Genomic DNA, 26,885 nt, shown 5'->3' with positions numbered 1-26,885 from the left:
ATTTATTTCTATCCCGCCTTTTTCCCAGTTTGGGGTTTAAAGTATCTTATAGCAAATTAAAAAGCACATTGTTCATTCACAAGATACAAAAGTTAAAATGAGATTACACAATCTCAATTACAAAAACAATTGACTACATAACAATTACAAAAAGTGATGCTGCTTGGAACATGCCGCATTATATCGAACAATGCCTCCCTGATTCCTAGATTCTGGGATGGCATTTGAATAATTGAGGGTCCACAATTCCAGGCAATAACATCTGGTACAGTGTGAAATCATGTTGGATGAGGATGATGAGAGTTGGAGTCCAAGCTATCTGGAAGGTGGTGGACTTGCAAAAGCAGAGGTCCAAAAGGGATTCAGTGTATCTAGCTCCCAGCATCCCTAGAGAGTGATGATACACACCTGAAAAATTCAGGTTGCCCTTCTACTTACTCTTAGGGATGAAGAGATGAGTGGGAGTCGGGTGTTGCTTCAAGCTGAGGATGGAGAGGCTGAAGACCATGCAGACCATGAAGATGAAGCTGAGGCTGGGTCTGGAGGTAAGGCAGAGGTCCTCTTGTCAGGAAGAATCGGTCTCACAGGAGGCAACCAACTATATCTATCCAGAACGTGTTACAAGCAGGCTTTTTTAGTATATCGTCCCGTCAATTCTCAGTCTTCTCCAGACTTGGAGAAACCAAACTCCCTAAGCCATTTATTTTTTCCCTTACTGCAGAGAGTGTGCCCAGCAAATGGGGCCTGGTCCTGGAACGCTTGATGGTGTTGGGGCGGAAGTTTTCGGACATCCTTGGTCACTTCCGCGTCTTCGTGCTGCGTCTCTTGGAGCTGCACGTCCTGAAGCTGGTGGCCCTATACATCATCTGGGTGGCTTTGCAGGAGGTGAGGCCAGGCAGAGGAGAAAGAGGGAAAGAGACCAAGGAAGAACACTAGGGCCTGGTACATACCTCCCCGAAGGTCCGAGGTCTAGGCATTCGGTTTTCCTCCAAAGGGATGCCGCAGCAGCCAATGCACTGTGACCTCTGGGCCAAAAAGAACTCGGAAAAACGGGTTCTCCTTGGCACATGGATGCCTCATCACGCGTCCATGATGGAAGCACAGCACCCAGAAGTGTGAACGCAGTGCTGCACTTGTGTGATGCATGTGTGCCCTGCCCTTATGGACGCGCCATAAGTGTACTGTCCATACATGCTAGGGTTCGGAGCAGCGTTGCTGCTGTGCTCCTGCAACCTAGTATTGGCAGCAGCATGCCACTTTTTGGCCCATCTGTCTTGAGCCAAGAGTCTTTTCAAATCTTGGCAACATTTATTCCAGGAGTTTGCTATTGCCTTCGTCTGAGGCTCGAGAGAGTAACTTGCCCAAAGTCCAATGGGTTTTCCATGGCAGAGTGGAGATCCTGGCCTCCCAGAGTCTGCGTCTCATTTCCAAACAATTGTACCATGCTGGTTCTTTGTAGTGTATTCAGAGGAGGGTTGCCATTGCCATCTTCTAAGGCCAAGAGAGTGTGACTCCAGCAGCGTCATGTCATGTAATGGGATTTTTGTGGCTGAGTACCAATTTGAACCCTGGTTTCTTAGAGTCTTTAGCACTCAAACCATGACACCATCTTGGAGAGTTCCCTGCGGTGCAACAGGAGGTTTGATAGGCATGGCACCATTTTATTTCCTTTTTAAAAAAAATATCTTTATTAATTTTCTCATAAAACATTAAATATAAAAATACAACAAACTTTGAGCAACAAAAAACATAGACATACTTCCTTTGACAGATGTCGTGCCTAGTTCTTACTTAGGTTAAATGACTTATCATTTAGCATGGCTCATTTTCACCCTTTCTCCTGCAGCGTTAGGGTTAGAAGCTTGACTTTTAAAACTGACAAAGGCAGCTAATATTCCCAGGATGCTGGACCCTAGTGTCTTGTGTGTGGCTCTAAGTGACTTTTTGGACTACAGTGCCCAGAATTCCCATGCTGGCTGGAGGATTCTGGGAGCTATAGCCTGAAAAATATACATAGCATGTCAGAGCTCTGGTTATGTGGCTGGGACTGCCAAAAAGCAGGAAGACAGGCATGCAGCTCTAGTTACAATGGTCCCATCTTGCTTTCATCCCTTTTGCCCAGGTGTCACTCCTGAACCTGCTGCTGGTGGTCCTTTGGGCTTTTGCCATTCCTTACAGCAGCTTCTGCCACATGGCCTCCTGCCTCTCCACTGTCTGGGTTTGCATCATCATCGTCTGCAAGATGCTCTACCAGTTGAACGTCGTCAACCCACAAGATTATCTCAGGAACTGCACCAAGGTAGGAGAGATGGACCAAAAGAAAATAATGTTCACAATAATATAATATTGAAGGTAACGATAGTAACACTCCCATGGTCCTGATCCCAGGCCAACTCATGCGAGGGACTGCTTTGATTAGCTGAGAGATGTCAGGGACTGGGAAGATGGGCCAGGATAGCACATACTGAGCCCCGGTGCTCACCTGGTTGGTGCCTGGCTTGTGCAAGGGTGGGCAGGTGCTTACACACCTGTCCCCGTGGTGACACATGACTGGTACATGCTCCTTACCTTTCCATGTCATCACTGGTACTGAGAAACCCCATGTTGCTATGTGTGATGCAAAATTTGGGATGCCTGGCTGCATGCAGCAACAGCTGGCTTCTCAGTACCAGCGACGTTGCGGCAAGGTGAGAAGTGCAGGGGTCCATGTAAATAGCCAGAGTTTGCTGCAGAGTTTCCAGGAAACTGCAGCAAACCAAAGGTCAAATTGATCTGAGCTAAAGTATTATTATTATTATATATAATTATAATAATAATAATTATTATATATACCCCAGCTCTCCAATGAGATAAAGGCAGCTTTCAACAGTATTAAAAAACATTAAAATTTGGTAAAATAGAATATCCCATAAACCCACCCACCCACCGGATCCATATCCGGTTTACCAGGATTGGAGACAATCGTGGCCCCAAGTTTTTGGCTTGCAGCATCTGAACTAGATGAAGCAAGGCCAAGGGAAATGCTATCCTGGCCCAATGAGATATATTCTGATTGTGTCATACAATGTGCTATTTTATTGCATTGCTGTATAATGCTAAATTCTGATCCCTGCTCTGCCTACTCTGTAGCCTCTGCTTAACAGCACCAACCTCCAGCCGGAGGAGATCGACAATTCCACGCTCTACAAGGGACCCATTGACCCTGCCAATTGGTTTGGCATCCGGAAGGGCTTCCCCAACCTTGGTTACATCCAGGTAAGTTGTCTGCTATGTTGTGGTACTTCCACCTGTCTCTCTCCCACATTCTACCCATCTGCACAGCTTTTCTTTACTCGGCAGCTCTTTTATGTCTTCTTCGTCTGCTTTGCTCACCTGTGTTCTCTCTTTGGACTTGTCCAGAACCATCTCCAGGTGCTGGTCCTGCTGGTCTTCGAAGCCATTGTCTACCGCTGCCAGGAATACTACCGCAAGCAACACCAGCTTCTGCCACCATCCACCCAGACGGTCTTCGAAGATGCCAGTCGTGCAAATTTGGATAAAGGCTTGCTGTACTGCATCAAGTACTTTGTGAACTACGCCTTCTACAAGTTTGGGCTGGAGGTAACCTCTTTTTCAGTTTTGTTATTTAAAAATTGCATCATACTTCCCCCCCCCCCTTTTTTTTTTTTTTAAAAGACTTTACAGGAAATCAAGAGAATGTATTTGGTGAGCCTTCCCATGCCAGAGGCTGGGAGAAGAGCATCTTGTTGGACTGCATTACCCATCACTCACTGTACATGGGCATGTTATCTGTTGAAGGAGGATGGGAGGAGTAGTGCAACACATCTGGAAACAGAGCTTGGAATAGTTACTTCTTGGAGTTGCAATCTCCCTATCCCACCCCCCCACAAAACCCCAAACTCAGTCATCTAAATTTGTTGCTGGGGATTCTGGAAGTTGCAGTCCTAAGAAATATTTTTTTTTCCAAGCTCTAGGACCAGGTTAAGAAGGATGCACATGACTCTCTCTGTACCCCACCTTCTTTTTTCCCCTAACAACCTGCAGTTAATTGGAATGTAGCCATTTTGGAGCACGAGTGTCATGTCCAGGTCTTGTGTCCCTCATTCCTCTCTCACAGGGCTATCTATGGACTGGCACCAAAGTTACAATCTTTCCTCACATTTCCCCTTTCTTTTTCTCCCTTCCTTGCCCAGATCTGTTTCCTGATGACGGTGAACGTGATCGGCCAACGCATGAATTTCATGGTGATCTTCCACGGCTGCTGGCTGGTTGTCATCTTGACGCGGCGACAGCGGCACGCCATTGCCAAACTCTGGCCCAAGTACTGCCTCTTCTTGGCTCTCTTCCTCATCTTCCAGTACCTCCTCTGTGTCGGTATTCCTCCGGAGCTCTGCCAAGGTAAGTGGAGGAATGAGTATCCATAAATGCTTAACCAGAAAGCCATGATGCTTAACCGGTTAGTGCTTAACCAGGAAGCCAGGTGAGCCTGTCATGCCAGCTGATGACCATTTTTCACTGCAGTCTAGAAAATGAGCAAAACAATTGGCTTATCTTACTTGTTGATTTCCAAGCTATTTACATCCTGCTTTCTGTCTAAAGAAGCTGGGGATAATAGGTGTTGTAGTCCAAAAACATTGGGAGATCATCAGATTGCCTACTCCCCATCCCCTAAAGCAGTGTTGCCCAAACTTTGATCCTCCAGATGTTTGGGACTTCAATTCCCAGAGTTGCCTAGCCAACTGGAAGGAAGTCTGGGAGGTGAAGTCCAAAACATCTGGAAGACCAACGTTTAGGAAACTCATCTCTAAAGGGAAAGGGTGTCTGGAAGAAGTAAAGGGATGTGTGTTCAATGGCACATCCTCAACTGCAGTTTAGGGACTGAACTAAGCCGCCCTTCACTACACACGGTTGTGTTTTTGGCTCTTTTCTCCTCTCCTAGACTACCCTTGGCGGTGGAGCCATGCCATCCCCATCAACTCCGTCCTCATCAAATGGATGTACTTACCTGACTTCTTCATGAAACCCAATTCCATCAACCTGATGAGTGAGTACCTTGAAATACATCCTGGGCTATTTTTCAGAATTCTCAGAGGGGCATCGCATTCACAGCAGATTGTCATTGTTGTGTGCCTTCAAATCCTTTCTGACTTATGGCGACTGTATTGGAGGGTTTTCTTGGCAAGTGTCTTCAGAGCTGGTTTGCCATGGCCCTCCTCTGCATGTGACTTGCCCAAGGGCGTCCAATGTGTTTCCGTGGCAGAGCTGGGATTCAAAACCTGGTCTCCAGAGTTATAGAAGATTTCCATACCTGCCTGCATCGCTGCTAAAACGTCCCTGAAATGTCACTCAAAGGTGGAGGAAGTGTGCGTGTCTGAACGCCTCAGTCATCATGGGAACGTGGCTCCCTCTAGCGTCCCTGAATCGTCACAAGAGGAGCGGATTTCCGATGAACTCAGACCTTGTATTCATAGGAAATCCACTCCCCAGGAACAATTCAGGGACGCAAAGGAGGGAGCAATGATTCTCTGACAATTGAGGAAGCCCGCCTGGCATTCAGACATGCGTGCTTCCTCCACCTTTGAGCAACGTTTCAGGGATGTTTTTGCAGCGATGCAGGGAGGTATGGAAATCTTCATAGTCTGAACGCATAACACTACACTACCAAGGCTCTGGCCCCTGAAGCTCCAGAGAAGCACTGCTACTAATTCGTGTAGACCGGTGGTTCCCAAACTTTGGTCTTCCAGTTGTTTTGGGCTTCAGCTCCCAGAGTGCCCCAGTCAGATTGGGAATTCTTGGAGTTGAAGTCCAAAACATCTGGAGCACCAAAGTCTGGGAATCACCGTACTGGCCAAAACGGACCCTCCATCAGACACCCTTCCATGCACCAGATGCTTTTTTAAAACCCTGCATGCTTCCCCCCAGGTGACTTCCTGCTTCTGCTCTGTGCCTCACAGCAGTGGAAGGTTTTTGTCAACGAAGAGACAGAGGAATGGATACGGCTGGCCGGGGATAACAAGGAACATCTGGAAGGTCTGCGCGGAGAACCAAACCCTGTGCCCAACTTTGTCAATTGCAGGTGAGTGCGACACATGGACTCCTTGCTAGATCAGCCTGATCCTCCCTCTGCTGTTACCCTTGAGCTGACTCTCCTTTAGGCCTCTGTTTCTTAAGCTCAGTGAATTTCTGCTATTATTATTATTATTATTATTATTATTATTATTATTATTATTATTATTATTATTATTTGATTGACCAGGTTTCGCTTTATAAATAAATCTTAACAACAACAATAACAATAATAATTTCCTTCTCTTTCATACCATCCAAACCCATTTATCTACTTTCCTTTTAGTCTTCTTTCAACCTATCTTTTACCTATTCATACTTTCTTCTTCCCATACTCTCACCTTCTAACATACTTTCAATTCATTCTAACCTCCTTCCTTTAAGTACTGACTGTATTGTAGTTGCCTTTATTGCTTGCTTTGATCAAACTTATTCTTTGACTCAATCTGCTCTTCAGCCTCTGCTTTCTACTTATAATGCAGTACCTAATCACTAATGCTTATCTAATACAAGTACAAATATCCCTTTTCCTTCTCTCCTCTTCTTTCGATTCTTACCATTTAATTCTTTTAAGTGTTCATTGTTGCTATTGTTCATTCTCCCTTAAACAGATTCATGTCTTTTGATTAGGGTTGCCAGATATAAAACCAGAGAGGGTTCCTGACTCTTTAACAATTGTGTAGGAGAGGGAACGTCAGCAGATGTCACTTGGTTGTGTTACCAACACTTGCTGAAATTCGCTGGTGAATAATAATAAAACATTCCCTTCATCTCTGGACATTCATCCATCCCACTTTGTGTTCTTGGTCTCTTCTCCCCATCCAGGTCTTACCTGGACATGCTGAAGCTGTGCGTCTTCCGCTACCTCTTCTGGTTCGTCCTGGTCATCGTCTTCATCGCGGGCGCCAACCGCATCAGCATCTTTGGCCTGGGCTACCTGATGGCCTGCTTCTACCTGCTGCTTTTTGGCACAGCCATGTTGCGCAGACCCCTCCAGTCGCGCCTGGTGCTCTGGGACTGCCTGATCATCTACAACGTCATGGTCATCATTATCAAGAACTTGCTCGCGGTAGGATCTGTCAGGGGAAAGATGGCTCTGCCACGGAGAGTGATGACACTGCGTGGTTCTCGCACATCTCTGTAGTTCTGAGTCCACTCTGGGTTTTAGTCTGAACTTTAAAGGCACTGTCTGAGATCATTGTTTCTTTGGGGGATAGGGTTAAGGGACAGTGCCAGCTGGTATCTCTTTTGTCTTTGTGGGGAGTCCACTTTGGGTTTTTGTCTGAACTTGGAAGTCATCGTCTGGGTGCAGAGCCTATTTGTGATTATTCCCAGAATCTCTATGAAATATTTTATTTTTGGGGCAAATAGGCTGTCAGCTCCTTGGATAGCTCCTTTAAAGCTTGCAATGAAATTTATTTATTACATTTATTTATATCCCTCCTTTCTCCAAAGGCTGGGACTCAGGAAGGCTTACAACATTAAAAAAACACCATCCAGTTAAAAACATACAAAAATATTATATTAAAATAGAATTAAATTGCTACAATAATTCAAACGAATTCAATGCTAATATCAAGTTTAAAAAGATTAAAATGCTTAAAATACATGCATTCAATCTGCTAAAGACAGATTCCTTTCAAGTCCAGATTAAAAGCCAGAGCAGACCCACCGTTCTGATTGTTAGCTTGGAATGCACCTCATCTATTTAATATTCCATTCCTCTCATATATGATGGCTCCTTTCCCCCAATGTCTTCTTTGCCAGCTCCTGTCCTGCGTCTTCGTCCAACAAATGCAGAACAACTTTTGCTGGGTGATCCAGCTCTTCAGCCTGGCCTGCACCGTCAAGGGCTATTACGACCGTGAGTATCTGCGAGTGATTGTGGCCCTAGCAAAGATGGGGTCCAAACCTGTCTTCCTGGGTCCTTCCACTTTTTTCCCCTTCTGCTTTAGGCTCTTGGATGGGTCCTTTGGTTAACTGCAAAGGCAGTTAACCAGGGCTGACCTTGCTTAGCTTCCAAGATCAGCTAGGCAGGTGTAAAGTTGTGTGTGTCTTTGTAGAAGGTTATCATACTAGAGCTTACCGTCTGCCAATCGTCCCTGGATCGTTGGGGAGGCGCACGTATATGAACTCCTGGCACGCTTCCTCAGCTTCATGGAATCGATCAAGGAGAGTGACTTTTCTCTTAATGCAAAGTTTCCGTTAAGAGGAAAGTCACTATCCCTGAATGATTCCATGACGTTAGAGGGATGCTAGAGGTAGCTGACAATTCCATGACGCTAAGGAAGCGCTCCAGGTGTTCATACACACGCACTTCCCCAACGACAAATAGTAAGCCCTAGTGTGAAAATCTGGAGAGGAGAAGAGATAATGCTTTGCTTCTGAGAGTCCCCCTCTTTTCTCCCCTTTGCCAGCCAAGGCTCTGGACAAGAACCAGGACTGTGTGCTGCCGGTGGAAGAAGCGGGCATCATCTGGGATAGCATCTGCTTCTTTTTCCTACTCCTCCAGCGTCGGATCTTCCTCAGCTACTACTTCTTACATGTGGTGGCCGACCTCCAAGCTTCAGCCCTTCAAGCCTCCAGGTCAGTGGACCATATTTAGTTTGGAGCAGGAAGGCTAGGAGGAGATGGAGGCAAGAGCCAAAAGTGGAGGCAAGAGCCAACAGCTCCACTCTGCAACGTCTCCAGATAGGTGGCCTCTCAAGGTGGAGGTTCCATTCCCAGCCACCATAGATAAGGAGATGAGAGACTCTTTTAAATCATGTTTTTAAAGTACAGTTGCCCCTTTGAACTCGCAGGGGATCTGTTCCGCCCCCCCCCTTGAGTTCAAAATCTCATGCATATTCAAGCCATAGGCTTGAATGGGATGCGTGCATGAGGGGCACATGCCATGGACACACACCCCATTAAGATTAGTAGCAGTCACCCCTCTGCAGATTTCCAAGTCCGCGCATTTCAAGTCTGCAGACTTGGAGGGGCGACTGTAATTGTTGTTGTGTGCTTTCCAGTTGTTTCTGACTTATGGTGACTCTAAGGTGGAAGCTATGGTTAGGTTTCCTTGGCAAGTTTCTTCAAAGGGGTTTTTGCAATGGCCAACCTCTGAGGCTGAGAGAGTGTGACTTGCCCTGGGTCACCCACTGGGTTTCATGGCTGAACCAGGATTTAAACCCTGGTCTCCAAAGTCATAGTCCGATGCTCAAACCCCTACACCATGCTGTATTGTTGAGAACTCTAATGGATGATACTGACAGGTTCAAGGCTTCTGGGAGATGCACTCTCCATGCTTTGAACATGAGAGTCGTTTCTGTCTTAGTCTGGTTTCGGTTGACGCCTGCCTCATCTCTCTTTGCAGGGGCTTTGCACTTTACAAGGCCAGGATGATCAAGCGGATGAGCTCCCACCATCAAGCAGAGAAGAAGTCCTTAGTCCAGCTGAAGCGGCAGTGAGTTTTTTCGGGCGGCTTAGGAAAAGCACATTCTTTCTTTACCCATTTGGCGTTAGGACAGTTCTTAGCCATTTCTGTCCTTGGGCCAGGAGCAGAGGAGTTGGAAAATGTCTTGTACAGTGGGCCCTCCACATTAGGGGCTAAGGACCCCCATGAAAGTGGAAAAACTGCAAATTTAAAAATTGCACATTTTTTTAAATCAGCAAAAACATATCTCTAGATCCTCTAGTGTGTCTTGCATGCCTTCAAGTCGTTTCCAACTTATGGTGACCCTAAGGCAAACTTATCATGGGGCTTTCTTGGCAAGATTTGACCAGATCAAGTTTGCCATAGCCTTCCTCTAAGGCTGAGAGAGTGTGACTTGCCCAAGGTTGCCCAGTGGGTTTCATGGCCGAGGGGGAAATTGAACCTTGGTCTCCAGAGTCATAATCCAACTCTCAGACCAGTGGCTGATACATTGCTGTTTGCCCACAGGATGGAGCGCATCCGGACCAAGCAGGAAAAGTACCACCAAGGACAGCTCGCGGCAGACGACGAGGAGACCTCAGAGACAGACAAACCAGGTGAGAAGTTACTTTTGGGGATGAATGAGGAAAAGGAAGAAGAGCAGCTTTCAACCTGGTGTAACATACTGTCTGGGAAAATGCATTTTCCCCCCGACTGGCCCACCCTCACTTCTATCAGGATTAGCAAAGTGCGGACCTGATGTTTCATGGCGGTCCCAACACTTGCTTTTGTGTCCTTTCCAAAATCCCCTTAGGCTGTCTTTTTTGTTTCAGGAAAAGAAAAGGGGTGCAAATTTCCCATTGTGGAATCCTCCAGGAGAGACGATTCACTTTCTAAATAGCAACCAGGGGTTCCCTGCACGCTTTAAACACAAACCTTATCTGACCTTAGAAAAAATGTGTTTCTTTGGGCTATGAATCCCTGGAAAACCCAGCCAACATCGTCTCTGTCCACGCTGGGTGGGGGATTCTGGGAGATATAGTCCAAAAGAGGAACCTTCCAAAGCTTCTTTGTTACCTGAGAGCTTGCCATTCAGGGACAGAAACTGGTCATTTTGTCAATGGCCAAAGCTGTGCCTGACCTGGGTTCGTGGAAGACCTTTGGATGTGTTTGGAAGAGGGATGGGGCTGAGGAAGAGCAAGATGGTATGAGTCTAATCTGCACTGCAGAAATAATCCAGTTTGACGCTGCTTTAACTTCCACGGGTCAGTGCTATGGAGCTCTGGGATTTGTAGTTTTCTGAGATATTTTGTCTTCTCTATCAGAGAGCTCTGGGGCCAGAACAAACCCCAAATCCCAGAATCCCATAGCATTGAGCCACGCATTATTTCTGCAATGCAGATTAGACCATGGTCTCATCGGGAGCTCTGTAGGGTCACAATCCTGTCCACACTTTGGTGCATTCCTCACCTTTCCTTATGCCCCGCTCCACAGAAGCAGGCTCCAAGAAGGACCCTTCCCACCAGAAGAAACGCTGGTGGCGTCCGTGGCTTGACCACGCCGCAGGTACTGCCCGGCCCTGGCTTGGGAGAGAGCTCATGGGCACACTAACCTGGACTCACCTTGCTACTCGGGCCGCCCTAACTCTCGCTGGGGTACGGGGCCATTGCTAACCCAAACCGTCGGCGGTGGGGTCATTGAGGGGATTGAATCATCTCTTCCGTTCTGCATGCAACTCTTCTATTCATATCTGGGGCCCTTTTATGATGCACAATTATTTGCATGGCTGCATCCTGTGGAATTCTGGGTTTTTGTGGTTTGGCGAAGAGGCACGTGAGCTCTCAAGCTGAGAAGTCTGAATGCCCGTCTTTAAACTACAGATCCCAGGATTCGATAGGTGGTTGCCATGCTAAAGAGGAGTCATCGCGTTGCAAAGGGGTCCCTGGTCTGGGGGTTTCTTCCATGTTATTCTGTCCTTGGGAGAGAAGGGCTTTTCTTGCATGTCTCACCTTCCCTATACCAACTCAACATTTGTTGGGGGAGGTGGGTTATCCTGGATTCTCTCTGTGTTTCTTTCTCTCTGGGATGTTTTAAGAAAGGTCACACTTCGAATTGTGCAAAAAAAATGAACAAGCAACTACAAGACCTTTGTGCTCTTGAATACTCTGGTTTGGTGCTTCCCAGAGCTTGGAAGCACTCCTTTTTGGAGATTGCAGATCTGATGATCTCGAGTTGCTCTGGCTTTTGTTTTACTAAACCACATTGTACAGGTTGCAGAGTACGATTTTCAGCGCCTGCCTCCAGCTTTGATGGGAGCGGTAGTCCCTCAAAATGGAGTGTGTTTCTAAATTTCAGATAGCTTTTAGCTTTCCCGATAGCAAGGTTTTCAGGTTTCCTGGTGGATATGCACAACTCTATGAAGAGAGACTCACAACTTTGCATGAAGACATGTCCAACTTCCATCCTTGGTATCGCTAGGAAGGGCTTGGAAAGAATTCGGCCTGAAATCCTGATGACCCACTACTGCGAGTCAGTGCAGACTGTACTGAACTACATCACCCAATACTTTGGCCCCATGAAAGCCAGCATCCTATGCATTTTTCTGATCAGATGTGTCAGTTGTAGGACACAGATAATGTGTACTTGAAGTCCCTGCTCCAGTGTCTACCACCTTAAGGTTTTTGAAAGACACCTAAGGCCTCAGCTGGTCATTGCATACTGTACTGAACCAGATGGACCAAGGGTCTGTCTCAGTATAGGGCAGATTTTGTTCTTTCCTAGAGCTTGGAAAAGTCCCTTTTTTGTATAACTACTCCAGTCCACAAGGCAATTGGGCAAACTGTCCTCTCAAAAAGGAACTTTTCCAAGTTCTAATCCTTTTTAAGGGTACTCAGGCAGGTGAGATGCTTTGCATGTGGAGCCGGACACACCTCAAATGCTGTGTTTGCATGAACCCAAGGGGTGTTAGATGCACACATCCTCATCCTTGGCAGACTGTGTGTTGACTTAAGAGTACCAGGATGGGCAGAGTAACCTTAATGTGCTTTTCCTCGCTCAGTTGAGGGCAGCTCAGAGGTCCCAGCTCTGCTTTCCAGAGAGGAAGCAACTGCTCCTTTTAGGTTGGACAGAAGGACTGTGGGAAGCCGGGGACACTACAGTGGTAACGTCCGCATGAGCCAAACAAAGCAGGAATATTAGCCTGTGCTCCATTTTGTTGTTGTTGTTTTGTGGGGAAATTGTATTTTTTAAAAGCATCCAAAGTTCTGCACCCTCCTCACCGTTCAGTCCTTTTCAAAGTGAAACCACACTGTCTAATACTCATAGGGCATTAAAATTAAATGGATCCTTTCCCTTTCACAGCTTGGGCAAGTTACTTTTTTGCACCCAGAATGCCATGGCCACTGGGCATTCTGGGAGTTGTGACCCCTCCTCCCCCCCAAAATTAACATTTCTAAGCTCTGTACTCTCTCTTATTTTTTTCTTTGGTCACTTAAATGAAGCATTTTTATTTACTTGTTTACTGAGTTGGAGGATGGAGTTATAAGCCTAAGAGATTTCCCTCCCTATTGAATTGTGTGTTGGTTTTTGGTGCATCATTTTGGGAGGGAGCAAAGGAACAAAGGAAGAGGAGGGAGCAAAGAGTGTGTGGGCATGCATTTGTACGCCTGCATGCACATTTGGTACACTTCGGACCCCACCTCATTGCATCGTGATTTCAAGGCATTTTGTAAACTAAAAATGAAACACAGAAATACAAGGAAATGAGCAAAGACTAGAGAACAAATGCATAGAAAGTGTAAAATCCCAAATGCTAAAACATACTAACAGGTGCAGAGTGCATGGAACATAATAACCTGAAAGCTGCATGAAACAAGGGAGACCAAAATTAAAATGGCTGGAGTAAATAAGACAGTGTTTTTCTTGCATCGGGGATGCACCAGTTCCATAGAGCATTACAGAGCCATGCCACTTCTATTTCCAAGGATGCTTTTGCAAACTTCCCAGGGCCATGGGAAGCAACAGGTTTGGATGAACTTGCCCAGAGGATCTGGTATATGGCTCTTTGTAGGGAGGTAGAAGCAGATTTGGGGCTTTGTTGTGGACTCAAGCTTTGGTCCCCAGCAAAGCAGGATTGCAACCCAGAGTTCCCTTTCTCCGATCTGAAGCTGGGTTTCATCTCTTGTGCTTCTTGCATGCTTCTTTCTCTTTGCTTGGGTTTGTAGAATGGTGGTGGGAAATTGTTCTCTGTGCATTAGTTCTTTCCATCTCACATTAGTCGGGGTGCATCCACACTGTAGAATTACTGTAGCTCACTGTATCTTGGAGATGAGACCCAAATTCAGTTACGTTTCATGTACACCTTATACATATAGCCTGAAGGTCATTTTTATAGGCAATATTTTAAAATAATTTTGTGCATGAAACAAAGTTTGTATACAGTGGGTCCTTGGTATCCACTAGGGTTTGGTTCCAGGATCTGCCAAAATGTATAGATTCTCAAGTCCCATTAAATACAATGGTGTAGTAAAATGGTTTCCCTTTTATAAAATGCAGAAAGCAAGGTTTGCTTTGGGGAATGTACAGTTGTCCCTTCCGATTCGCGGGGGATCTGTTCCAGACCACCTACGAATTGGGAAAGTCACCAATATTGGAGCCCTATTGATTACAATGGGGATGCGCTCCCATGTGCGGTGCTATGTGCGTATCATGCACACACACCATTCTGTCCTTGGCTTTCTGCGAAAGACCAAGGGATGCAAACGGCAAGACCATTAATCGAGAGGGACGACTGTGTGTATATATGTATATATAGTGAATATTTTTAAGCTGTGTCTGGTTGAATCCATGGATAAAGAATCTGTGGATACAGAGGACTGACTGTACATTGAACCATCAAAAAGCAAAGGTGTCACTGTCTCAGCCACCCTTGTGGACAATTGGTGGCACTTTTGGATTCTGGAGTATTTGGGATTTGGGGTTTCTGGATATGGGAGACGCAGCCTGTAATTCTGTAGTGTGGATGCACTCTACCTCCTTTTCTTCTCGCCTGTTTTCCAAAGTGACCCATCACCACCAGCACACTTGCCCTGGGTGTCGGAGAGGCGGGAAGCAAGAGAAGGCTGCCTATCTAATGCTCTTTTCTTGGGGCGGTTACAGTTTTGCACTCGGGAGATTATTACTTGTTTGAGACGGACAGCGAAGAAGACGAGGACTCTGTCCTGGATGATCAGAAGCCGCCCAAGCAAAGCGCCTTCCAGGTGAGGAGAAAGGAGCAAGGGGCAACTTGCCAAAACAGTCGTGTTTAGAGGACAAGTGGGCAGACACCTGACATGGCAGGTGTGCAAGGTGTTTGAAGGGGCTTTGCAAAGTGGTACACCTGTTTCGGAGGTAGGAGTGAACACCATGGATGGGTCATTTGGTGTTCAGGCTGTTAGAAGAGATGGATGGAGAGAGGTTCTTACTGGAAAGAAAAGCCTGTTAGAAGCTTTACACCAGGAACTGCAGAAGTGACCATCTTAGGAGGATGAATGTAAAAGAACTGAAATGCAGGCAGAAAATACAGTACAACTCCTGTATCTGGGGGGTTACATTGCAAGACATCCACAAAGACCCCATGCACACCTGAAACCATGGGTATTTATAACCCTATTGTTTTCAATGAGATGAGCAATTTCCGTCCCAAGCCAGAATCACATTGGAGGACCTAGAAATGCCTAGAGAGAACACTTGATGGAAGAAGCAAACAATATTTCCATGCAGAGAGCAGAGAATGCTGTTTCCTGCATGGATAATGCTATTTGCTGCTCCAAGCACCAATGTGCAAATTTTGCACAGAATTAAGTCCTGAAATGCAAAGATTCTCATTAGGCCATGCTTGTCTGCTTTTTCGACACTCAGAAAAAGTCCACCATATTTTTCAACCATCTTTGAGTATTTCTGAATATTGCCTTCCCTACTTCAGGGGATGCAAAATGGGGTTTTGGGGACTGGTGCAATCCACTTGTTATTTCCTTACCCTTGATCTACTTACTCCCTTCTCCCAGCTGGCGTACCAGGCCTGGGTGACCAACACCAAGTCCGCACTACACGAGCGAGAGAAGCAAGAGAAGCAAGAACAGGAGCTGGAGGAGGCAAAAGGCAGGTTCTTTGTTGCTCTTTTCTCCCCATTCCTCCATTCCAACTTCTTTGCCCAGGCCTGGATGCAGGGTCCCTCTGGTACAGCTTTGTACATTTTGGAAGGGCAGATTGCGGAAGGTGTCAAGGATGTCAAGCATGCTGGACTAGATAGGCAACAGGAGCAGGAATGTTTGACCAATTCTCTTTCTTGCAGGGGAAGGCAGCAAAGGGGAAATTGGGCACGGGCAACTAAAGGACAGGACCAGCAGCCAGGAGGAAGAGGAAGAAGAGGGAGAAGAAGAAGAGGAGGAGGAGGAAGAGGAAGCAGTTCCAGGTACATAGAAGGGATGTCTTAGGTGAAGGACACCAACAGTTGTCCTCAAAGTGGTTGTGAAGGTTGCCTAGAATCCCCCTCCTGCTTCTGCCTTTGCTGGATGGGACTCAACAAGACCACCATAAATGAGCTAAGCTGCCACCACTTATTGCATTGTTACCCATACAGGCAGGCCAAAATAAAGCTGCTTTGGGTCACTTTGGAAGTATGCTGTTTAAATGATACATGCGAGGCCGGAACTCATGCCAAAGCCACACTTCAGTCCTAACGACTAGAACACAGCTTTGGCGCAGCTTATGGCCTCTTCAGATGTGTGTGTCATTTAAACAGCATACCTCCAAAGTGTCCTGAAGCAACTTTATTTTGGCCTGCTTGTTTGGGTCCTCAGTTTCTGACTTCTTATAACCCTATCATGTTTTTTTTTTTTGGGGGGGGGGGGGGGGTTGAGAGTGTGCAACTCACCCATGGTCACCCAGTGGGTTTCCATGGCCAAGCAGGAATTCAAACCCTGGTTTCCAGAGTCATAGTTCAGTGCTCAAACCACAACACCACACCAGCATAACTACGCTGGACTTGAGAAGGTATAAAAGGTGTGAGGGTATTCTCCTTGCAGACATCCCGGAAGGCACCTAGTTCCCATCGAAAGCAGGGAAACAAGGCTAGACAGGACTTAATCTAATCCGCTTGGCCTCCTTTTCTGCTCAGAGAAGAGTAATGTGGTGCAGCGGGTGCTGAACACGCTCCGCTTCCTCTGGGTGCTATGCCAAGCCACAGTGGACGGTCTGACTCAGTGGCTGCGGGCGTTCACGAAAGACCATGAACAGTTGTCCACCGTCCTGAGGCTGGAGAGATACGTCCTCACACAACAGTTGGACCAGGTAAACTGAGCACTGGATGCTGCGGGAGGGAGCTTTCATTTGGAAGGGGATGGAGGGGAAGTTCCTCCAGTGATGGCATCATTCGTTCTTACATAGGCAGAGGAGGTTCAGAGGAACGTCTTGGACAGGTTGTACCAACCAGGGGCAGCAGACCAAACCTCGCTGGATACCGCCTTGCCAGGAACAGTGGCAGGGTCTCCGGACAGCACAGCTTCCAGGCAGGTGCATAGGGGCAGGGGGCTGGCAGGAGGCAGATAGGGTCCTGTGGATCTCTCAGCCCTCTTGTTCCTTAGCCAGTGGGGGAAAGCTAATGGGACCCCTGCGTGTGGCTTATCCTGATGGAGACATCTCCAGATGTTTTGGGAGTTCAGTTCCTAGAAGTCGCAGCTAGCATGGCTAGTGTTCAGGGACTATAGGAACTGGGGCCCAACAGCATCTGATGCCCATTTAGATGTACTCTCCAAGGTACCTTCAGATCCTCAACATGTAGAGAAATCTTGTAGCACCATTGATACTAACTGAAAGAAAGAATTTGGCAACATGAGCTTTCGCAGACTAAAGTCTACTTCCCCAGATGCATTTGGTGGGAAGTCTGAGGAAGCAGGCTGAAGCCTACGAAAGCTCATGCTGCCAATTTCTTTCTTTCAGTTAATCTCAACGGTGCTACAAGAACTCTTTACACACTGATGTTTACAGAGTAACACTGGTTTTCTCCATGAAGGAAGCAAAGAGGAATTTTTAACAATTCCCAGGAGGTCTTTGAAAAATACACAGTTTTTGAAGACTGTTCGCAGTTCAGGACGTATTATTTGATGGTTCTTTTGCGCAGAAAAGAGCTGCTTCTGTGCAGAAAATAATATTCTTGCAAGAGAAATTACTTGCTGCGTGTTTCATGCAATGAAAATGCTGTTTTCCCCTCAAACCAACCATGTGCGATTTTTTTTCATAGAGTAAGCCCTGGGCTTTGGAAATTCTCATCCGTCCAAAATTATTCTTGTTTGAATTTCTCAGCACTGGAAAAAACACATTTTTCAAATAATTGTGGATATTCTTTCCATATCCCTGCCACCTGCAGCAAGCGTATCTTCATGCGCTAAGGTGACAACAGGTATATGACCTCCCCATTCCCCTCTTGTCCCCTTCCCCACAGTGGATACGAAGGAGCAGAGGTGCTTAGCACTGACACAACTGGCTACGAAACCCGAAGCGACAGCAACGAACGGAGTCCTGCCCTCGATTCCCGGGAAAGCATGGGACTCCTTCTTCCCAGCAGCTCCCAAGAACTCCTGGCGGACTCCAAGACCCGGCCCCGCACCGCCAGCGAGTTGCTACTGAGCAGGTACTAGGAGTTGGAAATGTTGGGAAACACGGGGAAAGCGGGACTTAACACTGCATGCATATTTTGATAAGAGAACATCTTTGCAGAAGTGAAGGACTAACATTATCAAAAAGAAATGCAAGTTCTGCCATGTTTGATGCTCCAGATGTTGTTGGACTTCAGCATTCAGATCCTGGCTGGGATTTATAGAATCAGAAACTAAAAACGTTTGGCATTGTGGCCACCTTACAGTCATGTGTCTGTCCAGCCTATGTTCTATGTACTTTCTTTTTCTTATCTTATTTTCTCCTCCTGAACTTTTCTAGTTATTTTAAAAAACTCAGTAATTAATTATACAAGTTGAGTCTCCCTTAACTGTAATTCCAGAATCCAAACTACTCCAAAATTGTCCACTTTGGGTACTGAGAGAATGACATCTTTGCTTTCAGGTGGTTCAGTGTACACCAACTTTTAAGTTTCATGCACAAAATTGTTCAATAGATTGTGTATAAAATTACCTTCAGGCTATGTGTAGGAGGTGTACATGAAACACAAATGAACTTCAGTGTTTAGACTTGGGTCCCATCTCTAAGATATCTTGTTATATACAGTGGGCCCATGGTATCTGCTAGGATTTGGTTCCAGGGCCCTCCATGGATACCAAAATACATGGATAGTCAAGTCCCATTAAATACAATGGCCAAGAAAATGGTGCTCCTTATATAAAATGGCAAAATCAAGGCTTGCCCTGGATATAAATATTTCAAGATCTGAATAAACTCCAAAATCCCAAACACTTCTGGTCCCAAGCATTTAATATAAGGAAAACTCAACCTATATTTCTCCCTTTACTGCATCTGCCCCTGATCTCCCTTCCTTAATATTAATTTCCTTCCCTCTTAAGGCATGTCTCCTTTGAAGAGCTTGATGAATCGGAGCAGTTCTACCATTCCCGGAACCGCTTTGTGAAGCTGCTGTTGGCCTGCTACCATTTTGTGGCGGGCCATTCGGACCTCTTGTGCTACTTCATCATCATCCTCAACAACATGGTGACGGCGTCGGTCATTTCGGTGGTGCTGCCCATCCTGGTCTTCCTTTGGGCCATGCTATCTATCCCACGGCCCAGCAAGCGTTTCTGGATGACGGCCATTGTCTACACAGAGGTGAACCCATTGGGATCGAGTGGGGAAGCCAATATCTTTGACATCTCAATTTTTAAAAATGTAATATATATCCCACTTTCCATCCATGGGAGACCTAAAGCAGTTTACACATCAAAACATTAATACCATTGGCCCATGCCACCCGCAAATTGGAGCATCTGTGGATGGCACCACCCCATTATCAACAATGGTGCTGCATGCACATGGCTTTGCCAACGGGAATGCATGCATGTTGGCATCCATTAAAGATAATGGGGCTTGAGTTTTTTGATATTTGGGGGGTTGTTTCCAGATCCAAGCCCCATGGATGGGGCAAGCAAATGGTACAGCTATAACAATATGCATAATATAAAAATGTAAAAAGCATTTATCAATAATCCACTTAAAACACGAATTTAGTTGGGTCTGTAATGGTAGAATAGTATTTTTTAAGTATTATTATTTGGTTTTCTTTGATACAGTTTGCATTTGTGTGTATTTTCATGCATCTGGGGGGCTTTATGCATAATTTTGAGGCAAACACCTGGAAATCACACATTTGTTTTTAGGGGGGCATTGAGTGCTTTGGTCTCCAAAGGCCACAGACAAGAAGCTTGGGCTCCACTTTACCCACCATTTCTCTAACTGCACCATTTTAAATTTTTTAATGGAACATGTTTTTAAAATTGTTATTGTGTGCCGCCTTGGGTCCCTTTGGGGAGAAAGGCGGGATAGAAATAAAACAAAACAAAACAATAAATCCTATCTCATCCTCTGTCTGTGAATTCTTGCCATTTTTTCCTTCCGCAGGTGATGGTGGTGGTGAAGTATCTCTTCCAATTTGGATTCTTCCCTTGGAACAGCTACAGCATCTTGGTGCGCAATGAAGCGAAGGCCTTTTTCCCACCGCGCATCCTTGGCGTGGAGAAAACGGACAACTACATCAAGTACGACCTGATCCAGTTGATGGCTCTGTTCTTCCATCGTTCGCTGCTTCTGGTGAGAGAAACTCTGGGGCTCTGAATGAGAGACTGAACAAACCCTGGCGGGGAAAGCAACCACAGTTTGGAAGAGTTCCTTTTGTTTGTTTGTTTGTTTGGACTGCAACTTCCAGAATCCCCTGGAGCAGCTTGCCCAACCTGAGTTGTTGTCAGTAGCCTAAATCTAAATTCTAGTCCCCACTAGAATAAACCCATTCAAAATAACGAGATTTATGCAAGTGTTGACTTGTTCATTCAGCCACTGATTTAATAAGTATAGTCTAGCTGGAATTGATTTTGGCTGCTCCCTCTCATAAAATAGAGATAGAATGGCATAGTGGTTTGAGCATTGGATTATGACTCTGGAGGCCAGGTTTCGATTCCCAGCTCAGCCATAAAACCCACAGGGCAAGTCATACTCTCTCAGCCTCAGGAGAACACAATAGCAAACCTCCTCTGAATAAATGAGGCCAAGAAAACCCCATGATAGGTTCACTTAGGGTCGCCGTAAGTCAGAAACCCAACAATACACCTTTTCCCATGCTCTGGGATGGAGTGGCAGAGAGTGGTCCTTGGGGAAGCTCTTAGTTACTATAGCAACAGATGCAGGATGCTGGTGAAGTGGCCCAGGAGGACAGGTACCTTCCAGGTTTATGTGGGGCTGAGTGCTGCGTCCAACCTGAAATATCCCCCTCTCTCTTTGTCTTACCAGAGCTATGGGTTGTGGGACCATGAAGAAGATGTCTTGGCCAAACATCATCCCGAGGCAGCAGAACCACTGACTTTGACAGCAAGTGGAGAGGGTCCCGAAGAGACTGCCACCCAGATCCCTCCCGCCAAGATGGAAACAGTGGTGATTCAAGAAGTCGAACCTGAGGAAGCGACGTCCAAAGGGGGGATCCGTTCTCGGTTCAGAAAGAAAAAGGAGAAGAAAAAGAAGGAAGAGAGCAAGGCTGTGGAAGAGGAACCAAAGGAAGGTAGGTTGCGAGAGCCAGCATGGTGGTTTGAGCACTGGACTACAACTCTGAAGACCAGGGTTCGATTCCCAGTTCAGCCATGAAACCCACTGGGTGACCTTGGGTAAGTCACACTCTCTCAGCCTCAGAGGAAAGCAAGAGCAAACCTCCTCTGAACAAATTGTGCCAAGAAAGCCCCATGATAGGTTTGCCTTGGGGGCCTCCTCTAAGGCTGAGAGAGCATGATGTGCCAAGGTCACCCAGTGGGTTTCCACAGCCAAGCAGGGATTCGAACCCTGGCCTCCAGAGCTGTACTCCAATGCTCAAACCACTACACCATCAGTTCACAATCTGTGGATCATGACCTCTTTGGGGACTGAATGACCCTTTCACACTGGTTGCCTAAGACCATCAGAAAACACATATTTCTGATGGTCTTAGCAACCAAGACATACATAATTTTATGCTTTGGGGTCACCACAATATGAGGAACTGTATTAAAGGGTCGTGGAATTAGGGAGGTTGAGAACCACTGCACTGCAGCATGTTGGAAAGCAAAACCTTCCATATTCAGTACTGCAAAATTGCAGGCACAATCTCCCTTTTTGAAGAAAGTTGTGTGGATTCAGAGGAAGGTTTGCCTTTGCCTTCCTCTGAGCCTTAGAGAGTGTGGCATGCTCAGGGTCAGCCAGTGGATTTCCATGGCTGAGCAGGGATTCGAACCATGGTCTCCAGAGTCATAGTCCAACACTCAAAACCACTGTACTGTATACTATATTGGCTCCAGGATCACTGATGATCATTCCTTTTCGGCTCCAGGCTGGAGTGAGTTGGTGGGAATGGATATCCGGGTTCACCGAGGAGATGTCCATGAGAAACCATTTCCCCCCAAAAGGCACCCCCTGGACCCAAAATGAGTGCATCCACATACACACTTTCTTTTCATTTTCCAGCCTCCAACGAGCAAAGGCAGAAGCCAGAGACGGAGGAAGGAGAGGAGGAGGAGAAATCGAGTCCTTCCCAGGGAAAGCTGAAGGCTGCTGGGCTGAGAGTGAAACGCTTCTTTGCTGCTGCGTAAGTCTTGACAAGGTGGACTTTGCGGAGTCTTTCATCGATGCAAAAAGCATTTCATGTCTGTTGGAAAGCCTTTATGGAAAGAATCCTGGATGTGATGAGAATCTTCATAGTTCAGGACTTGTTTTGTGTGTGCGCACACATGCATGCACCATGTGGTTTATTTTTGTGCAGAAAATGTGAGAAAATCCATTTTCTCACAGCAGAGAAGCAAGTGCCCTGACCAGAAAGCCCAACTTTCTGTGCCAAAAAGAACATTCCCGCACAGCTGCTTTCTGTGGGAAAAAGAAAGAAAGAGAATGAAAAATGGGGCATTTTGTTTTGTTTTGTTCTAAACCATGCAGCGCAGTGACCCAATAAACATCTTCACAATTGAGGTCTATCACGGATATTATTGAAAACTATGAGAAACATAATGACAACAAAATGGGAATGTTGGTTTTTCCCCTGATTTGGAAAAGGCCTTCGATTCGGTGAATTGGCAACCATTAGTGCAAATTATGGATAAAATGGATGTTGTAGAAAGTTTTATAAAACAGATTAAAGGAATATATGGGAAACAAAAAGCACAATAGATAATCAACAGGGATAAAACTGGGCCATTACAATTCTCTGACAAGGTTTCTTAGTGTCTCTGCTATATAGCTCAATGTCCGTAAGGTCATGGTGGCAGTCAAGTATCTCTTGTGGATTCTAGCCTAAATATTTCTTCTTGCCCATGAAAACAAAACGAACTAACTTATATGTTCAAATTAAATTTCAGGAACTAAATCTATACATTTCTGTATGCCAGGGGTTTACACTAGTTGGCCTTTGGTGGGTCCTTTCCAACTCGTGAGATTCTCCGATTCCAAGCTTTACTTCCCTCAGTGGGAAAATAGGGAGGAAAGGCAGCACTAGGCATCTGACCCTCTGCAAATTCTCCTCCTTTTTCCTCCAGCGCAGGATGTGTTTTCCAGCCGGTGCGGCAATTCTTCCAGGACATTTTGCACAGCAAATACCGAGCTGCCACAGACGTCTATGCCCTCATGTTCCTGGCCGATGTGGTGGACTTCATCATCATCATCTTTGGTTTCTGGGCTTTTGGGGTATGTCAGTGTGGGGCAGGAGGCAACAGGCTGTATTTGCTGTCTGCAGTGTTAATGCAGATGATGGGTGCATCAGTTGCTGGGCTGCCAGTCTGTCTCCTTACTGTTGGAAGATTTCAGCATTCTCTCTTCCCCTCCTCAGATAGGATTATCCTGCATACAAACTCTGCTTTCATCCCTTATTCAGATGTCCCATTTTGCTCCTACTGGGAGCAAGGGCAATAAATACCTTTGCAAATTGGTGAACAAATAATGGGATTCAGGTCACTTCCTTTTAGGAAGTTTTCTCCCACACCGAGAAATTATCCTGCTTCAGTCTGGTCCCCCATCTTCATCCTCCCTCAACTTTTTTGGAAAGGTGGCAAGATAAAGATTTCTTCTTCTACTTGGACAATTCATTAGCTAGGTACGCACACGTAGATTCAATATGTACAGAGATCTTGTAGCACCTTTGAGACTCACTGAAAGAAAGAAGTTGGCAGCAAGAGCTTTCCTAGACTTAAGTCTATATCCATTATCCTGAGATGCGTTTAGAAGTAGACTAGTCTATGAAAGCTCATACTGCCAACTTCTTTCTTTCAGTGAGTCTCAAAGGTGCAACAAGAACTCTCTACATACTGATTCTACAGACTAACATAGCTATATCTTTGAATTCTACCTCTATGTAGATTGATGCCTTTAGTAAACTTTTGTTTACACTGCAAGCTACTTGTGTTGTTTCTGAGTCAAGCTCAGTTCTTGGAGAAGCGTTGTTTCTGCTACTCTGCTGATTCAAAGCTAGACCCTAACAGGCTTGGCTTTGATATTTTTGATGTTTAAATATTTTTTGTGTCCTTAATAAAGGCTGAAGCCTTAGGAAACTTGAATCGTCCCCATTTTTCTCCCCAGAAACACTCAGCCGCGGCCGACATCACCTCCTCGCTCTCGGAAGATCAAGTCCCGCAGGCCTTCCTGGTGATGCTGCTCATCCAGTTCTCCACGATGGTCATCGACCGGGCCCTCTACCTGCGCAAGAGCGTCTTGGGGAAGCTCTCCTTCCAGGTCTTCTTGGTCTTCGGCATCCATGTCTGGATGTTTTTCATTTTGCCCGCCGTCACAGACAGGTGAATGGGATCCACCTTCCTCCCATCCCTATCTCCAAATTTCAGCAGGTTTGGAGACCCATTTTCTTTGCCCTGGACCCTCCCAGGGTCTTCATAAACTGCCAGAAAAAAACGCAAGAACAATGAAAAAGAGAAAGTGTCCAGAAGTCAATTTCTGGGCTGGTGTCCCCTAACTTCCCCTATGGAAGAGGTTAGACATATTTAATATTGTTTTCTCCGATGCAGAATGGCTGCGTTCAGTGCAAGACTGTGGAAGCAGAAATGGGAATGTGGTGCTGTGGTGTATGGATGCACACTGTGTCAAAATTTGCTTTTCCATTCAGTTACACAACATTACCATTCATCACAAGTGTTGCATATCAGAATTATTGTTAACACTCCCATTTACAATGCACAACCCCACTATAGAATCTCAGCCTTCATTCTGAAAAAAGAGTCAAATAATATAAAATGCTGGTTCTGAGGTTCTCTACAGCTTCTTTAAAAGATCCTCTTGGAAGATTCTTGGAGAGGGTATTTATCCTTGTTGGGAGGATGGATTGAAGGCCACAAAAAGACTCCCGGGGGCCACATGTGGCCTTAGAGCTTCCTGCAACACTTACAGGAAAGAGAATCCTAGACTTGGAAGGTACCCCAAGGGAATATCTAGTTCAATGCCCTACCATGCAGGAATACATAACTAATGCACTCCTGAGAAATGACCTTCCAAACTCCCTTTAAAGACCTCCAAAGAAGGAGAGTCCACCATCCTATGAAGCAGTCCAGCTCTTACTGTTAGGAAGCTTTCCCCCCAAAATGCTTACATGGCATCTTTTCCCTTGTAATTTCAATCCATCACTTTGTGGCCAAGTCTTTGGAGAAGCAGAAAACAAGCTGCTTCTATGAATCTTAGAGTTGGAAATGACCACAAAGGTCATCTAGTGAACCCCTTGCTATACAGGAAGACACAACTAAAACTCTCCATCTTGTACATAACATTCCTTCAGATATTTGGTTGTGATGTCTCCTCTCCATCTCAAGCTAAATACAACCAGCTCCCCTTAGCCGTTTCTTACAGGGCTCTCTGTTTCCAGACCTTTTCCCATCTTGGTCTCTGGACACCTTCAGAAATATTAGCCCTGCTGTGATTCCCTTCTTGTGTATATTGGTATCAGCATGAATGTGATCTACAGCTCCCATCACCATTGCTGTTATTGATTTACTTCTCCAGGATGTTTAACATGAACACCGTGGCCCAGCTGTGGTACTTTGTGAAGTGCATCTACTTTGCTCTGTCGGCATATCAGATCCGCTGCGGCTACCCCACACGCATCCTGGGCAACTTCCTCACCAAGAAGTACAACCATCTCAACCTCTTCCTCTTCCAAGGGTAAGGATGCTGCCTCCTTAAGGAACTGCTGAGGGAAGTCTCAGGGCTTGTCTGCATGAGTTATTTACTCAAAATCTGTCCACCGACACGATGTAGTGGTTTGAAGATTGGACTACAACTCTGGAGACCAGGGTTCGAATTCCCTACATGGCCATGAAACCCACTGGATGAACTTATACAAGTCACACACTCTCAGCCTCAGAGGCTGGGAATGGCAAACCTTCTCTGAACAAACTTGCTAAAAAAAAACCTCCTATGATAGGTTTGCCTTAGGGTCGCCATAAGACAAAAATGACTTGGAGGCACACAAGAAGAACAACAACCCCCCTCCCTGGGCTTGCTATTTACATGACGCAGAGCTAAATTGGGCATGGACTGTCTTCAGGATGTCTGCACCCAATCCAGCCTTTCATCCCCTTAACCCAAATTTAAAAACCTTAGATTTTTGTGGGTTTTTCAGGCTATGTGGCCATGTTCTAGAAAAGTGTATTCTTGACGTTTCGCTGGCATCTGTGGCTGGCATCTTAAGAGAAAGATGCCAGCCACAGATGCCAGCAAAACGTCAAGAATAAACTCTTCTAGAACATGGCCACATAGCCCAAAAAACCCACAAAAATCTATGGATGCCGGCCATAAAAGCCTTCGACTTCACATTACAAACCCAAGTGGAGGGAGATTTTTTTTTTAGGGGGAGGAAACAAGAATGTAGTTGGAATAGATCCGAATTCAAGACTTGAGGTTTAGCGTCCACCTCTGCCTTTTTTGCACAGTTTCCGGTTGGTTCCCTTCCTGGTAGAGCTCCGTGCCGTCATGGACTGGGTCTGGACCGACACCACTTTGTCCCTGTCGAACTGGATGTGCGTCGAAGACATCTACGCCAACATCTTCATTATCAAGTGCAGCCGCGAGACGGAGAAGGTGGGGAATGGAGTAATACTTGTCCCTCCATATTCACTAGGGTTAGGGGCACAAGACCCCCATGAATATGGAAAAACTGCAAATAACAAAAACACCATGTTTTCACCTGAGAGGACACCTCTCTAGGAATAATCTCTAGGTCCTCCAT

The 26,885-nt window shown here is 45.9% G+C and overlaps 1 protein-coding gene across 3 annotated transcripts in view; it reads left to right on the top strand.

Annotated features, from left to right (window-relative positions):
- The window catches only part of PIEZO1 (piezo type mechanosensitive ion channel component 1), a 92,082-nt gene that overhangs the window by 58,675 nt on the left and 6,522 nt on the right, over nt 1-26,885 (top strand). The window contains exons 17-45 of one of the 3 annotated variants that reach the window (XM_042438378.1): nt 445-545; nt 722-885; nt 2,123-2,299; nt 3,130-3,255; nt 3,400-3,600; nt 4,194-4,398; nt 4,940-5,044; nt 5,923-6,076; nt 6,892-7,135; nt 7,834-7,930; nt 8,484-8,652; nt 9,422-9,511; nt 9,989-10,077; nt 10,955-11,026; nt 12,519-12,620; nt 14,618-14,718; nt 15,505-15,598; nt 15,792-15,911; nt 16,617-16,789; nt 16,886-17,007; nt 17,940-18,128; nt 19,012-19,270; nt 20,060-20,248; nt 20,942-21,206; nt 22,139-22,259; nt 23,200-23,347; nt 24,236-24,450; nt 25,661-25,819; nt 26,590-26,737. In XM_042438378.1, the coding sequence (XP_042294312.1) occupies nt 445-545; nt 722-885; nt 2,123-2,299; nt 3,130-3,255; nt 3,400-3,600; nt 4,194-4,398; nt 4,940-5,044; nt 5,923-6,076; nt 6,892-7,135; nt 7,834-7,930; nt 8,484-8,652; nt 9,422-9,511; nt 9,989-10,077; nt 10,955-11,026; nt 12,519-12,620; nt 14,618-14,718; nt 15,505-15,598; nt 15,792-15,911; nt 16,617-16,789; nt 16,886-17,007; nt 17,940-18,128; nt 19,012-19,270; nt 20,060-20,248; nt 20,942-21,206; nt 22,139-22,259; nt 23,200-23,347; nt 24,236-24,450; nt 25,661-25,819; nt 26,590-26,737 (4,399 nt within the window). The remainder of the gene's footprint in view (nt 1-444; nt 546-721; nt 886-2,122; nt 2,300-3,129; nt 3,256-3,399; nt 3,601-4,193; nt 4,399-4,939; nt 5,045-5,922; nt 6,077-6,891; nt 7,136-7,833; nt 7,931-8,483; nt 8,653-9,421; nt 9,512-9,988; nt 10,078-10,954; nt 11,027-12,518; nt 12,621-14,617; nt 14,719-15,504; nt 15,599-15,791; nt 15,912-16,616; nt 16,790-16,885; nt 17,008-17,939; nt 18,129-19,011; nt 19,271-20,059; nt 20,249-20,941; nt 21,207-22,138; nt 22,260-23,199; nt 23,348-24,235; nt 24,451-25,660; nt 25,820-26,589; nt 26,738-26,885) is intronic. The other 2 variants (XM_042438379.1, XM_042438380.1) reach the window with 2 other exon arrangements.

This window comes from Sceloporus undulatus, chromosome 8 (assembly GCF_019175285.1).
Source record: "Sceloporus undulatus isolate JIND9_A2432 ecotype Alabama chromosome 8, SceUnd_v1.1, whole genome shotgun sequence".
NCBI classification, from domain to species: domain Eukaryota; kingdom Metazoa; phylum Chordata; class Lepidosauria; order Squamata; family Phrynosomatidae; genus Sceloporus; species Sceloporus undulatus.
This window is presented reverse-complemented; position numbering and strand designations above follow the sequence as displayed.